Genomic DNA, 15,832 nt, shown 5'->3' with positions numbered 1-15,832 from the left:
TTTATACCAAATTGTTAAAAAAGGGCGCAATTCTGTGACTTGATTCCTACTGAAGCCAATAGGGCTTGGGAGCTGAGGCCATCTTGTGGGATTGAGCTTTGTCAGAAACAAAAATATAAGAGCAGCCATACTGGGTCCATCTAGCCCAGTATCCTGTCTTCCGATAGTGACCAGTGCCAGGTGCCCCAGAGGGAATGAACAGAACAGGTCATCATCAAGTGATCCATCCCCTGTCGCCCATTCCCAGCTTCTGGCAAACAGAGGCTAGGGACACCATCCCTGCCCATCCTGGCTAATACCCATTGATGGACCTATCCTCCATGAACTTATCTAGTTCTTTTTTTAACCCTGTTATAGTATTGGCCTTCACAACATCCTCTGGCAAAGAGTTCCACAGACTGACTATGCGCTGTGTGAAAAAATACTTCGTTTGTTTCAAACCTGTTGCCTATTCATTTTTGAAAAAAAACACTGAGCTTTGAAACCCTGGCTCCAGTGAACTCACTGCAAGTTTTGCTTGCCTCTGACAACAAAAGGGCCAAGATTTCACCAAAAGTGTCTCATTTTCCAGGCTGCCAGGCTGCTGTGTTCACAGACTTGATCCAGGGCCCAGTCTTGCAGATCCTACTCATGTAAATAAAGCTCTGCACAAATGAAGTCCTGTATTAACATTCATGAAGAAACCAGAGGCTCAGGGGACAAGACGACTTTTACACTTCTAGCCTCTAGGAAACCATATTCCTACTTTCCTTTCACCATTTATACAGCTCAATCTGTACCCTTTGAAAAACTATGCAGATTTCTTTTCTGGGTACTTAAATAGAGAATGAAAGACTAGAAGAAAGGCATTTAAGCATTCCCACTGACATGAAAAAGACATTGCTTTAGTGCTGAACCAACTCCTGCTGACTGTAGCATGGATCTTAGGCCTCTAGTTAGATAGTACTCTGCACAGATCTATTTTTGCACATAAATGTCCCCTTTAAGATGGGAAAGCTGCACTTTCAAAATGAATAATCATCCGAATGCTCTTCCTCGAAACAGCATGGGACAGACTCCCATGCTGGCCTGTATTTCTGATTGGACTTTTTTTTTTAAAAAAAAGATCCATTTTCCACAAAGTTTTATGCATCTCACCTTCCATTACAGTTTAGGAATTTTCCTTTTGATTTCACTCAGGATATTCCATTGTGCAGTGTCCTCAATGCACGCAAATGTAACATCTCTACTGTCCAGGAATTCTAGCAGAAAACTCTTCACTTGTTTTTGGAAGCCTTGGCAGAAAGAGGTAGATGCTCCCCTACTCTTCTTCTTCCATACTTGACTCTTTATGCATTATACATGCAAGGTGTTCTCAGAAGTATATATAGAGATGCTATCGAAGTAGCGCTAATGGGCTGAGTGACATTTTGTCAGTGCTATGGATACCAATGAGCTGATATATGGATTTAGGCTTGTTTGGACTTTTCAGTTAATTAATGTTTGAGAGGTGGAAACTGTAGATGTCCAGTAGCTTTATTTTACACGATGCACAGTCATATTAACTTGGTCATGCTCTGGGGTTCAGATCAGCAAAATATTAAATAGGTAATTATACAACAGAACACCGAGATCCCTTAGGAAAATATCCTTACATAAGCATGAGGTTTTGTCCTCGGTATCACCTTGTTTCTATGATAATGGTCAGAATATCCTTGAATCTGACCATTGTGCTCACTTTCCTACTATTATATTAAACAATTTCAGTCTCTCTGCTGCTTTGGCTCGATGGTTTTGTCAGTCTCTGTTACTTATGCAGAGTGGGGCTGATTCTCCTCTCACGCTGCTGGTAGTCAGAAGTAATACCGCTAATATCATCAGAATTACAGCTGCATAAAACTGGTGCGGGAGGGGAACTGGCACCAGTGTATTTAAAACAGTCTTGAAGCCCTGAGTCAGGAAAAACTTCCGCTCATATCAGTGAGTTCTTCCTGATTAAGGGACTTCAGCTTTTGACCCATACTGCATAAATAATACAAGGGCTCAAATTCTGCTCAGAACCATGTTCATCATTGAGTTAAAGGTTTGTAACTGATAGAAGAATTTGGTTCACAAATACTAAGTACTGTTCCACTGACCAAGTGTGTTTAATGCTGAGGACCAGGTCCTTAGCTGTGTAAACTGGAGAAGTGAAGCACCAAGACACACAGAGAAGAATTCAGTGGAGCTATATCACCTGCCCTGAATCTGGCCTTATAGTATTTGATAATATGATGCAGAAGGCTGAATGTATTAGAGTCCATTAACCCCTTCTTGCAGCTTTAAAAACCCCAAACAGCAAGCAAAGCCATGTTTCCTGTTTGAGAGTTTATTGAACTGCTTAAAGATGAAATAACACAGATGAAAATTTCTCTGAAAGAAATGCAAGGTGATTTAAGGAAATGTATTTGACTAGTCATGTTCTAGGGATGTTCTGCTTTGCTGAAAGTAGTGCTGTGTCATCTGACAGATCCTGCTTATGACAGACTAAAGTCATTAGAGAGGGTGGGAGCTCAGAGAAAGATTTAAACACCAAAAAAATCAAGACATTCAACAAATTTCAGGTTAAATATTTCCCTATCTGTTATAGTGCTCTATCTCCTGTTTCCCCTACTTCAAACCTCTTCCTGAAAGCCAAATCTTCAATCCACAGAGGATGGGATGAGACTGCCTTCAGAGTCCACAAACACTACATCCTAATTCAAGGGGTTGCTCCTTTCAGACTTGAGGGCCTTTTTGTCCCAGGAAGCCAAGTTCTCCATCTCCACTTTATTTCTCTGCTCTTTCCCATCAGTCTTTTCTACCAGCACTTGTCTTCTCCACCGGGCCGCTTTAAATGTAACAAACATACTCACGACAACTACAAAAATTGAAACTAAAAGGGACGAGGTCAATGTTGTCCACCACTTATATGTGGAATCCAGCGCTCCAGGAACTGCCAAAACAAACAGGGAAAAAGAGCAAAGATGCTAAACCTAGGACATGGTTCTGGACCAATTCTGCACCGGTTTCCCCTACTCCCCTCCAGCCCAACAGGCTATAATGGCATTACTCAGGATCTAAGTCAGCACAGAATATAGCCCCATTGATTGGGCCTGAATTTGTAAATTAGTGGCCCAGATTGTAGGATGATGTGAGGCAGCTTTGTGCCAAACTGCTGATGCACTTGGGTCTTACCTAAAGCTGGCGTAGCAGACCATGCATGCAAAGATCACCCCAAACTTCTGATGGCGTAAGAGCAGCATATCTGGTCCTACACAGCTCATCTCCATTGTACAAAGTGCGGCCAAAGGATCCCTACAACTCACTGATCCCAGCTTCTTTGGAATGTTGGCAGTCGGTGTAATAGATGTTAGGATGCTGAGTCAGCAGACAAAGATACATCTACAGTGCACTCAGAGGGGTGAATGCATCTTGAGTAGGTAAACCTGCACTAGCTTTAATCTAGCTAGCACAGCTCAAAATAGCAGGGAAGGTGTGGTGGCACTGGCACAGACTATCAACACTAGAACACACCCACGGTTCTCAGTGAGCTTGTTTAGCCTGCCTACTGCTTCTTTTTAGCCACAATCGCTAGGTTAGTGTTGGCACATCTACACAAGTGTGATCCCACCTCCACCTGCACTGCAGAGATGCCCCCAGTCCAGGATCAGGGGTGCATTGTGGCCGGTGTGTCTTGTAAAACACATCGGGACTCCTCTCTATACCAACCCAAGACCCTGGCTGGGTGCAGGCAGTTCCTGCAGAGGGAGAGGAATCCTGCTCAGGGCGTGGAGCAGCAGATGAGCTTTGGAAAGCTGCACCTCAGGCACCCCTCTGATATGTCACTGTACACAGCGCAGCACGAGGAGGGCTGTTAAAAACACTGTGAATCATACGCAGGGTATGCTCTCACCTGGGGCTCCCTTGCAGATCCACGAAGCCCGTTCAGAGCAGGCAAAGGAAATGAAGGTTCCAGATATGGGTTCAATCTGCACACACAAATCTTGAACTGCTTTGAAACCCCTGCAAAGCAAAACAAAGCAATGGAACTCACTTTTACATGAGTCTGCATTTCCAACTCATGAGCGAAAGTCAATGCAAACACACATCTCATCTGTATTCCCATGCCGCTCCTCAGAGAGGGGGGAAGAAAAGGGTAAAAGATGAAGGAGGTAGAGTTGAGGTATTGGGAAGAGGTTCCGGGGGAAGATGGCTAGAATGTGTTTACTGTCACTTTTTAACCCATGGACTAGGCCTAGAGCACTTTTAATAGGCACAATTAGAAAGAAATCTAAATCAATCACTACCCTTAGTTAGTTAATTAAATACATTAGCTGTCATGGCCTTGATCATGCCCGCAGGTTCACACTTGTATCAGCTTCATCAAAATTTTACTTCCTGTGCTTGCACAGGAAAGTGCAGAAAATGATTTCTCCAAAATCTTCTGACAATCAAAATCCCCCAAGATTTCAAGGTACAAAGGTCATGTGTGAAAAACAAGACAGCTGTATTAAATCCCCATCATTCACCAATGACTGCACTCAGAATAGCCACCATCATCACTTTGTATAAAAAGACAGGACAGATCCTTAGCTGGTATAAGTTGACAGAGCTCCATATGGCCCTATAACTGTCTGAAATGCTTGAACAGAGACTATGAGATCATTTTCACTCATTTGTTACCGTACTGTCCTTTCCCAGCCGAATACTGTAAGCATCTCAAGACAAATGCATCCAGAGAGGTGTCAATATGAAGGATTTCCTTTTCCAAAAGCAGCTGGCACCTTAGACCATAACTGCAATTTGCACAGAACTTTCAGTCCACTCTGATCAAAATATTCAATAATGCCTTGTGGAAAAGACACAATAATCAAGGTATGCTTAGTCAGGTCAAAAGGCAATTAGTAATCTCACCTCATCATGGGAGATCATTCTGCAGCCGTGTTTCCTGATGGGATCTTTTATAAGGTATTTGCTCAATCCACAGCAATAAAACCCAATAACACAGTTGCAGTTTGATACATTGCTTAGTATCTCACAGACCCAGCAACCACGAAACTAATACCTTGGACCTCAAAATATTGCTTTAGGAAGGTGTGTATTCATGCCAGCTACACTGAAAGGCAGAGTACAGAGCCTAAATTTTGGGACAAACTGCATAAGGACTGCAGAACTGAGCCCTCAAAGAATAGAGATTTATTTCTCTTTATAGGGTGAATATATTTAAATATCTGAAATATGGCCAAGACAAACTCCCCCACAATCTTACCACCCTTAAATAAAGGAAAGGTGAACAGAAGGAGAAATGGGAACCGTTTATTTTACCAACGAGGCGCTGCTCTATCTCCATCAGGCATGATCCAGGAGTTTGACTGGAGTTTATAGCTCAGGCTGCCAAGCCAGCTTTTTCTAGTGATGACTTTAGCTATCCATCTCTGCAAAGAATTAGCAGAAGCAGCGTTTGGGACATACATTGTGGCTAAAATATATACATAAATGCAATTGTTAACCATCAAACACAGCCTCATTTCTTTGGATGAATGGTATATAAGTGCACACATTTCCAGCTGAGGATTTGGCCCATTACTCTTGGATTCTCTTTTTAACTGGTATTGAGAACTAGCTTAACATATTAAGGACCCAGTTCTGCTCCTATTGAAATCAAGTAGAATTTTTCTATTAGTTTAAATGGGAGCAGGTTTAACTATGTGTAGCTGTTCACTAGTGTTCAAAGCAAACATTAGTTACAAGTACATAATGAAGTATTATACCTGGTATCTATTGTTAAAAGGGTGCTGTCAAGCAGCTGAGGGCCAATTCTGACTTACTTTACAATGGCTCTAGTTGGGTACGAATGTTCTCCAGATCCCAGCACTATCTAACTTCTGTCTATAGTGCCATCCCCACACTATCATCTAACCACTACCAGATAACTGCATGGTGAGGTTTCTAGTGGACTTCACAATGTCTTCTGCTCTCCCTGACTTGGTTCTATCTCCAGGGCCAAACTTTTTGCAAAAATCCACCATTCGGTTGTTGAGAAATTGAAGACAAATTAAAAAATAACCACTCCTGATGTAGGACCTACATAGCTAAATCTTGGTATCCCTGTTTAGTTTTCATTCTGTCCCTACTCAGGCAAAACTCCCATTGACATCAAGTTACCTGAATAAGGACTCATAGACTCATAGACTCTAGGACTGGAAGGGACCTCGAGAGGTCATCGAGTCCAGTTCCCTGCCCTCATGGCAGGACCAAATACTGTCTAGACCATCCCTACTAGACATTTATCTAACCTACTCTTAAATATCTCCAGAGATGGAGATTCCACAACTTCCCTAGGCAATCTATTCCAGTGTTTAACTACCCTGACAGTTAGGAACTTTTTCCTAATGTCCAACCTAAATCTCCTTTGCTGCAGTTTAAGCCCATTGCTTCTTGTTCTATCATTGGAGGCTAAAGGTGAACAAGTTTTCTCCCTCCTCCTGATGACACCCTTTTAGATACCTGAAAACTGCTATCATGTCCCCTCTCAGTCTTCTCTTTTCCAAACTAAACAAACCCAATTCCTTCAGCCTTCCTTCAGACGGTCCTTCATAGGCGGGGTTTCCTTCTAAAAATTATTTACCGCCAAAGGCAAAGAGGATAAGAGATGTTGCTAAAGTGAAAGCCTTACTTAATATGTCACATTCCAAATGCTGTAACTGGGTTTTCCTTCTTTTTCTGGATCTTTAATAAAAGGTTTAAAAGATGTGTAATGGTGTGTTTGCCATGGCACTAAACAGGCTGAGGTCTCTGTATGCCAACCCCCAAACCGTGTTCAAAACTGTTTAATGTTGGACAGTTACAAGCTCTTCTATTAACTCCTTGAGTATTCTAGGATGCATTTCATCAGGCCCTGGTGACTTGCAGGCATCTAACTTTTCTAAGTGATTTTTTACTTGCTCTTTTTTTATTTTATCTTCTAAACCTACCCTCTTCCCGTAAGCATTCACTATACTAGACCTCTAGCTTTAGCTCAGTATTATTATTATTTACATTACGCAAGCACATAGGAGATCCCGTCATGAAGTAGGACTCCATTGTGCTTAGGCACTGTCCAAACAGAACAAGAAGATGGTCTCTGATCCAGAAAGCTTACAATTTAAGTACAGTTTGTGATCTGTTACTTCATATCCACCCAGCTGGCTGATGGATTACAAGATAACTAGCAAACCCTATCTCCAGAAATCCTGGCATCACCGAACTATGGATGGGGGTGCTCCCTTAAGTGAATAAGAAATGGAAGCTGATGTTGGTACACAAATAAATGAGTCAAAGAACAAGGATCATGTTGGCATGTGATCCATAAAATACATAAAAGAAAAACTAATCAGTGTTTTTAAGAAGATAAAAGGGATCCAATAAGTTGAGATTAATATTATTTCAATGTTTCAGACACAATGGAATGCAGAGCAATACAAATTTAAAGACTAGTGAAAACCTCAACAGCACCTCTTCATTAACTATTAACAATCTGATACTCATATGACTGACCTGTTCTTCCGTGTTGTTTAATTTTATCAGTTGTGCCCCTTGGAACCGACTGCACATGAACTCTGCTTCACTCTTATTCAGCACCCCATATGGAGGAACATAGTAACAATTTCCATTCCAGTACTTCCAAGAGGCAAAACAGAACTTGCTTGTAAGGCCTTTTTGAAACATGCAGACACACAAATTAAAGGTGCAACACACACTATGCACTATTAGGCAAGAAAAGATATTATATAGTTGTTTGCAACTTAAAGACATATTGCACATGATTTCCTATATAATTGTAGTATGCTATGTGCATGTAGCATACCATAATACAGGACAAAGCATATTTTAGTAGCCCGTTAGTTGTGGTTTGCTTTAGTCACACTGGTGTTTTATTAGCAGGCCACTAAACGGTGCCTTTTTGTATCTTGTTAGATAGTAGTTGACTCTTTAAAAATATTTAAAACAATTGCTGATGTTAATTTATGGAGGCATTTTTCCATTCTAAGAAATCATGCAAAGTAGAAAGGTAAGAGGGAACAGGAAAGAAAAAAAACAACCCTTTTTCCTATTATTTTTCCTCCTTTGCCAATCCTGTGATATCACAGCCATTACAAGGGACCTTAAAGAGACTGTGTCAACTTAACAGTCAATTTAAAAAAAATGCTAAGAGTAGTTTCAGGTACAAACGCTGTCCTTGCTTCTAACCCCCCCCCCCGATAAATTTAGTGGCTTTACAATAACACATTACTATGGTCTACATTTTTTTCTCTTCCTTGTCATTGTGTGAAACCCCCATTATTAAGAGTGGAATCTCCCAGAGCTAAGGAAAGAGGGAGACTGAATGTAAATAAAGTGCTGTCAAATGGATAAAACCTGACAAAACATAGAAAAAATCACAGACATTTGTTTTCCTACTCCCTCTATAGTAAATGTCGGCATTACCCATTACAATTATATATATATATTATTTTAAAGCAGTGTGATTTCATACCCTGGGATGATATCAGTAAAGCCATATGTGGTTTTTAAAGAAAGGCACACAGTACACCGTTGATAACTTATTTTGCACCCAGAGCGCCAGTCTTTAGGCGCTTCAACAAAAATTAGGCAGTCAACACTTTTACTGAAAATGGTTCACATTGAAGAAAGCGCTGAGGCACATGCTTAACTCCATCACTATTCAGAAAAGCATCTGAACAAATGCATAATATTAACTTTAAGCATGTAAAAGTCTCATTAACATACTCACATGCTTTCCCAAATAGATATGCTTTCTTGAGTCAGAGCCAATAAGGGTCTGATCCAAAGCTCATTCAAGTCAATAGGAGTCTGAACACCATTCCCCACTCCCACCCACACACTGATCATAAACACCTAAATCCTGCTAAATGGACTCCACCAAACAGACTCTCTCAATGTCAACAGAACCTATTCATATAATGTCCACATCAAAATGTCCAACATCAGCAGGAAAAAAGCCTGATTTTTCCTCAGCTGCAGTACTTACGGTATTCACAGAGTTCTAATTTCTTCCTTTCTTGACATGTTACTATACCATCACACAGCCCTGTGAGTCTATTGCACACGGTACGATTGAGACAGGTGGGACATTTCTTTTGACAATAGGCACCATAGTGTCCTTTACTGCAAGCTGAAAGTAATTAAAAAAACCACACCTCTAAATTTAGCTTCCATTTTTGGCATATCTTGAAAATTTAAATCATTTTTTTAAAAAGAAAAATAAGGACAAAATGCCAAGTTACCTTGAAATATAATATAGTAAACTTGCTTGATATATTAAACTTTAAACTTATACTGTCAACACGCTTTATAGGAATTATTTTATTTTTTTCCATTTCAGTTACAAACTTCCAAGGAATACAGAAAAATAAAACAAACAACTAAAAAGTAATCAGCAACGCCTTCATTTCTTTTTCCATGCACAAATTTACAATGCTATAGCATTATCTTTTTCTTAATATATAGTACTAACAAGAAGACAATTACCACTCCTCAAGTACACTGCATCCTGTCTGTTTTTGCTGAAGATCAGTTCTTTACCAGTGACTGGTATGTAACGCTTTCCCCAGTAGGTGACTCCAGAGCAATCTGCTTTTAAAATACAGGCTGACAGAGCAAACTCCAAGGATGAATATGTATCTCCCCCTAAAGGCTTAGTAAGCAGCCTTCTGGAATATTTCCAAAACATGCTGTCACCTGAAAGATTTTTAGAAAAGCATCCATAATTTTCCTTTGCATTTTACAGATTGAATCCTTGTACTACACTTTCCTTCACTGGGCAAGATGGGGGTGCCGAGGAACAGCAAGAAATAGCACTCACATTTTCTGCATATGGAAAGTTGTTAGTTGCTTTAAAGACTTCATCTAAAAAACTGACACACAGTAAACCAGAGGTAGTCACTAGGACCACAAGCCCAGTCTGGACTACCAGATGCTTCTGAACAAACCCCAAAATATTTTTATTTACTTAGCATTATTGTTATTATTTCTATTATTATTTTCTCTGGAATCTGGATCTTGACTATACCTTGACCAAGAAATGTGGACCTTGACAAGAAATAATTGACTATCTCTGCAGTAAACCCATGGATCTCCATTTACTTACCTGATAACAATGAAGGGCTGAGGTCCCTAGGTGTCTAGGTTCCTAGGTGGCTAGGGGTTTCAAACCTGAGGCTGAGGGTACTATTTGACACTAATTCCTGCTCTCGTTTCTTTGTTCTTTTGTAACAAATATCTTAATGGCAATATAAACATATGGAAAAGAATGAGAGGGGCACATTGGGTGACCTGATGGATCAGCTGAACATCTGGGAACCAAGAACACACACGTTGCTAATCTGTTATTTCCATATATGTATCCAGCTTTCACACCAATGAACAGTCAATCCACACAAAATCTCGACCCCTCCGAGCTTATGTCCAGATAGGAACCAGGATAATATTCTACCAATAATAACCTGAGAAACAGTCACACTTGTAATAAAATAAATGAGTTACCCAAGATGGCCACACAATCTTACATGCACATGGTGCTGTAGGTTGTGTAACAGTGATTAACAATGTGATCAATGCAAACTCAAGCAGATCTGTCATTCTATCTAGTAGAGAGCAGTGTTAACATATGCACCCTGAAGAAAGGAAGACAGGCACACATATAACAGTACAATTCAAATAAGTGCAATTCACTGTCTAGGACTACTGAACAATTTTAATATGCTATTCTGCAATTTCATTTTGCCGTTTCCATGCCCCCATTCCCACCTCCACATTTCTTGGGTTCACAAAAACAAAAATTTAGCTGCAAAAATCACACCAATTGTTTTGCGTGTTTTTGAAAGAGAAACAACGTTGCTCAAAAATGGGCACAAATTTTGAACATTTAAAATTACACTGTGAATCTCACATGCTCCTCCATCAGCTCAGAGACCTGCTGAACTACAGCAGCTGACAATGGTCTTCCTGAGCAGTGCAAAGCACTGTTTTATAATTAGATGCAGCTTGTCTGCTGGATCACACGCAGTCACTGAAAACCATTTTTCAAAGCCAGCCACACCTGTTGACTTTTTACATTTCTAGCTTGGGAAAAAAACAGGTTATTTGGCATCATTCCCTTTAACAACCTAAATCCAGACTGAAGTGACCTTGTCTGTCTAGTTCGTGTTCTGTTCATAGGACTGGATACATTAAATTCTCCTAGACTGCTGTCATGTTTCTCCTTTTGGTAAATAAATCAAATGCAAGACTATTAAATTTAATATAAACTGATGCTATTAGCCTCTTGTTTGCTCCAGACTCAGCATTCTCATTTAAATGTGGCAAGATCTGTAAAATAAAGGCAGTCGGGGACTGACTTAAACAAGTCTGACATTTCCTTGAATCCAACACTTCAAGTTCAGAGGCTTTTCTGTAAAATATAATTACCAGAGCATGATCTTTGCTTTTCTGTTTTGTGTGTGCGGATGATAAGAACTGCAAATCAGATGCCGCTTGACAATTCTGAATAGGAAGAGTTGGCTAAAAGCCTGACCCCTAGCTGGAGTTCAAGGCACCTTCAGAAGCCTAGTATTACTTAGTACTAGGCTTTGGTATCAACTTAGGCCTGGTCTACACTACGTGTTTAAACCGATTTTAGCAGCGTTAAACCGATTTAATGCAGCACCCGTCCACACTACGAGGTCCTTTATATCGATATAAAGGGCTCTTTAAATCGGTTTCTGTACTCCTCCCCAAAGAGAGGAGTAGCACTAAAATCGGTATTACCATATTGGATTAGGGTTAGCGTGGCCACAAATCGACGGTATTGGCCTCTGGGCGGTATCCCACAGTGCACCACTGTGACCACTCTGGACAGCAATCCGAACTTGGATGCACTGGCCAGGTAAACAGGAAAAGCCCCACGAACTTTTGAATTGCATTTCCTGTTTGCCCAGCGTGGAGCTCTGATCAGCACAGGTGGTGATGCAGTCCCAAATCCAAAAAGAGCTCCAGCATGGACCGTACGGGAGATACTGGATCTGATCGCTGTATGGGGAGACGAATCTGTTCTATCAGAGCTCCGTTACAGAAGACGAAATGCCAAAGCGTTTGAAAAAAATCTCCAGGCTACACAGTGCTGTGTGACAAGCATAATGGAAAGCCAAAGAATCAAATGGATGCTCATGGAGGAAGGGAGGGGGTACTGAGGACTCCAGCTATCCCACAGTCCACAGCAGTCACCGAAAAATATTTGCATTCTTGGCTGAGCTCCCAATGCCTGTAGGTTCAAACACATTGTCTGGCGTGGTTCAGGGTATGGCTCGTCAATTTACCCCCTTCCCCTCCAAGTGAAAGAAAAGGGGAAAAAATCGTTTCTTGACTTTTTTTAATGTCACCCTATGTGTACTGAATGCTGCTAGTAGACGCGATGCTGCGGCAGTAAAGAGCAGTATCTGCTCCTCTTCCCTCCCCAGTGGCAGATGGTACAATATGCTTGATTGCTGCAGTACCATCATCTGCCCGTGAGTGCTCCTGGCTGGCCTCAGGTGAGGCCAGCCGGGGGCGCCTGGGTAAAAATAGGAATGACTCCCAGTCATTCCCAGTAGATGGTACAGAATGGCTGGTAACTGTCCTCATCATAGCAACTGGGGGCTGAGCTTCAATCAGCCCCCTCCTTTTCATGTGTAAAGAAAAGATTCTGTACTGCCTGGACTATCATAGCAGCAGGAGGCTGGGCTCCTGTCCCCCGCCACAGTTTAATGTCCTGCCTGGACTATCATAGCAACTGGAGGCTGCCTCCCCCCCATTTTATCTCACTAGCAAGTCACTGTTTCTTATTCCTGCATTCTTTATAACTTCATGACACAAATGGGGGGGGGCACTGCAACGGTAGCCCAGGAAGATTGGGGGAGGAGGGAAGCAACGGGTGGGGCTGTTGCACGGGCACCCCCTGTGAATGGCATGCAGCTCATCATTTTTGCAGGATCTGACATGGAGCAGCTGTGCTCTCTGGTTCACTGGTTCTCTAGTACACTTGCCCCATATTCTAGGCAGGACTGACTCTATTTTTAGATACCATAGAGAAGGGATTGACTCAGGAAGTCATTCCCATTTTTGCCTTTGCGCCCGCGGCCGATCTCAGCCAGGGGCACCCATGATAGCAGCAGACTGTACAGAATGACAGATAACCATCATCTTATTGCCAATTTACAATGGCAGCAGCCGGTACAGAACAACTGATAACCGTCTCTGCTATCATGTAAAAGCAAATGAATGCTGCTGTGTAGCACTGCAGTATCGCCTCTCTCAGCGGCATCCAGTACACATACGGTAACAGTAAAAAAAAGCTGAACGGGCTCCATGGTTGCCATGCTATGACGTCTGCCAGACCAATCCAGGGAAAAAGGGCACAAAATGATTGTCTGCCGTTGCTTTCCCGGAGGAAGGAATGAGTGATGACACTTACCCAGAACCACCCGCGACAATGATTTTTTTCCCCATCAGGCACTGGGATCTCAACCCAGAAATCCAAGGGGCAGGGGAGACTGCGGGAACTATGGGATAGCTACGGAATAGCTACCCACAGTGCAATGCTCCAGAAATCGAAGCTAGCCTCGGACCATGGACGCACACCACCGAATTAATGTGCTTAGTGTGGCCATGTGCACTCAACTTTATATAACCTGTTTTACAAAACCAGTTTATGTAAAATCGGAATAATCCCGTAGTGTAGACGTACCCTTAGTGTTAGATTGTGACTAGAACTGGGCAAAATTTTTTGGCGAATCAGAAATTCACCAAAGAAAATCCATTTTTCAGGACACTAAAACAAGTTGCACATTTAAGTTGAATTTGAATAGTTTCGACTGAAAAAAATGGCAGAAAAAAGTTGCATCTCTTAAAACCGGGTGAGCCCGGAATTGTCTCCAATGATTTTTCCCGCAACTGAGGTGGGAAATGTGAAGAAAAATGTATAAATTGGTTAAAAGAAAACTCTATTTCTACTGCTAATCTAAGAAACTAAAACTGAAGGGAAAGAAAAATAAAACTTTTTTTTAAAAATAAATGGCTCTGTAAAGTCTAATCAAACTATCTAAGCTAAAACTACTACGTAAACTATTTTCTTTTCTAGAGATTTTCAAAGAGGCGGCACTGCGTCTGCAGCTGAAGACAGTAGCGAGGGAACTGAGGGGGTCGAGTTGTGCACATGCTACAAGAGGCGCCAATGACACCGTTTGAGAGAGCTGCTGCGCGCGCGCCCCAACCGAGTACTGCTACCTAAAATATCCAATCTCCGGCACAAGGACACACCAACACCTAAACTGGAGCACTCACAGAGACACTATGCGAGAAGAAACCATAACTTGGCCCTGGTCTACACTGGGACGTGGGGGTGGGGTGATCTAAGTTAAGCAACTTCAGCTACGTAAATAAAGTAACTGAAGTCAACATAGATTGACTTACTGTGGTGTCTTCACTGCAGTGAGTCAACTGCTGCCGCTCCCCCGTTAACTCTGCTAGTGCCTCTTGCGGTGCTGGAGTACAGGAGTCAATGGGAAAGGGCTCGGGGGTCGATTTATCATGTCTAGACTAGAAGCGACAAATTGATCCCCACTGGATCGATCACTGCCCGCCAATCCGGCAGGTAGTCTAGACATACCCTTAGTTTCAGTCCAAAATTACCTGAATTTGATTTCGGTTAAACCACCAAACCAACATTAGCAATTATTTGCTCAACTCTAATTGTGACTAGACCCACACAGTCATGTGGAGGAGTAAGGATATCCACCACTACTGTTTAGTGGTTTGAGTTAGTACTACCCAGGTCTTAGTATTCAGTGCTCTGGGGAGCTGTCCGATTGCATGGGGGAGGAGGGAGTTAGCTGCACCCTGAAAGGGACTGTAGTACATTTCTCCTCCTCCACTGCACTGACAGGGTGCCCTGGAAAGAACTGCTTCTCTGCAGAATGCTGCTTCCCAGGGAGCTTCTAGTGGCAGTGCAACTATGCATCAGGGCTGAGCATAAAACATGCAGTCTGGCCCTTCACAAGAAGGTTGTTCATACTGAGTCACCAACTTCATGTCCTTGACTTTTGGTTTTGTTTCTGTAAAGAGATTTCCTATCTTCAGAACTGACCCAGGCTGACACCACTTAGCTTGTAAGGGATGTGCCATTCACAGCGCTAGATGGCTAGGGCCACAGGCAGGTTTTACGAACAATAGCTAAACTGATCCATTTCACTTTTGGCCCAATTCTGTCACCCTTACTGACACTGCCAAGTATCTACTCTGTGAGCAGTTCAACCTTTGTAAATAGCAGAATCAGGCCCTATATATTTGCCATACACAGATGTGAACCTATAAAATATATGGTATAGCAACATACTTCAGCCAGGGCTTTTTGTCCTGGAAGAGTAAGATGAACACCTCCCGAATGGTTAGCCCACGGAATTCTCTCTTACCTTCCCTTCTTTCACAAACCCAAAAAGCCAGAGAAGAACAGTTAACTTGGTTCAAACTCCCATTCACATTCAGCTGAGCACAACTATCTGGAGCAGTACTCTTGGTGGGGCTTACCCTGAACAATCAAAAGCACATAGCAGAGGATGTTAAAGATCACATCAGATGAAAGAGAGCCAGGGTTTTGGCACTAAGAAAAATAAATGATTTCAGAAATACTGTAGTTATATTAAACCTCATGAAAAGACGCATAACAAATCCTGCGAGCTAAATTTTCAGTCAGTCATTTGAGTGCTCAAAGCAGCAAGTAGGGCCCAAATGTCCATTTTATGCACTCACATACAGGATT

At 41.9% G+C, this 15,832-nt stretch overlaps 1 protein-coding gene across 1 annotated transcript in view; it reads right to left on the bottom strand.

Annotated features, from left to right (window-relative positions):
* Positions 1-2,416: 2,416 nt before the first annotated feature.
* Positions 2,417-15,832, bottom strand: part of LOC115656341 — a 35,463-nt gene continuing 22,047 nt past the window's right edge. Inside the window, exons 12-14 of the mRNA XM_030572914.1 lie at positions 5,326-5,435; positions 3,914-4,023; positions 2,417-2,953 (exon numbers count right to left, since the gene is read on the bottom strand). Coding sequence (XP_030428774.1) covers positions 2,715-2,953; positions 3,914-4,023; positions 5,326-5,435 — 459 coding nt within the window. The 3' untranslated portion in view covers positions 2,417-2,714. The remainder of the gene's footprint in view (positions 2,954-3,913; positions 4,024-5,325; positions 5,436-15,832) is intronic.

The sequence above is a fragment of the Gopherus evgoodei genome, chromosome 8, assembly GCF_007399415.2.
Source record: "Gopherus evgoodei ecotype Sinaloan lineage chromosome 8, rGopEvg1_v1.p, whole genome shotgun sequence".
Taxonomy (NCBI): domain Eukaryota; kingdom Metazoa; phylum Chordata; order Testudines; family Testudinidae; genus Gopherus; species Gopherus evgoodei.
Note: the sequence above shows the minus strand (reverse complement) of the source record. Positions and strands in the feature narration are given on the sequence as shown.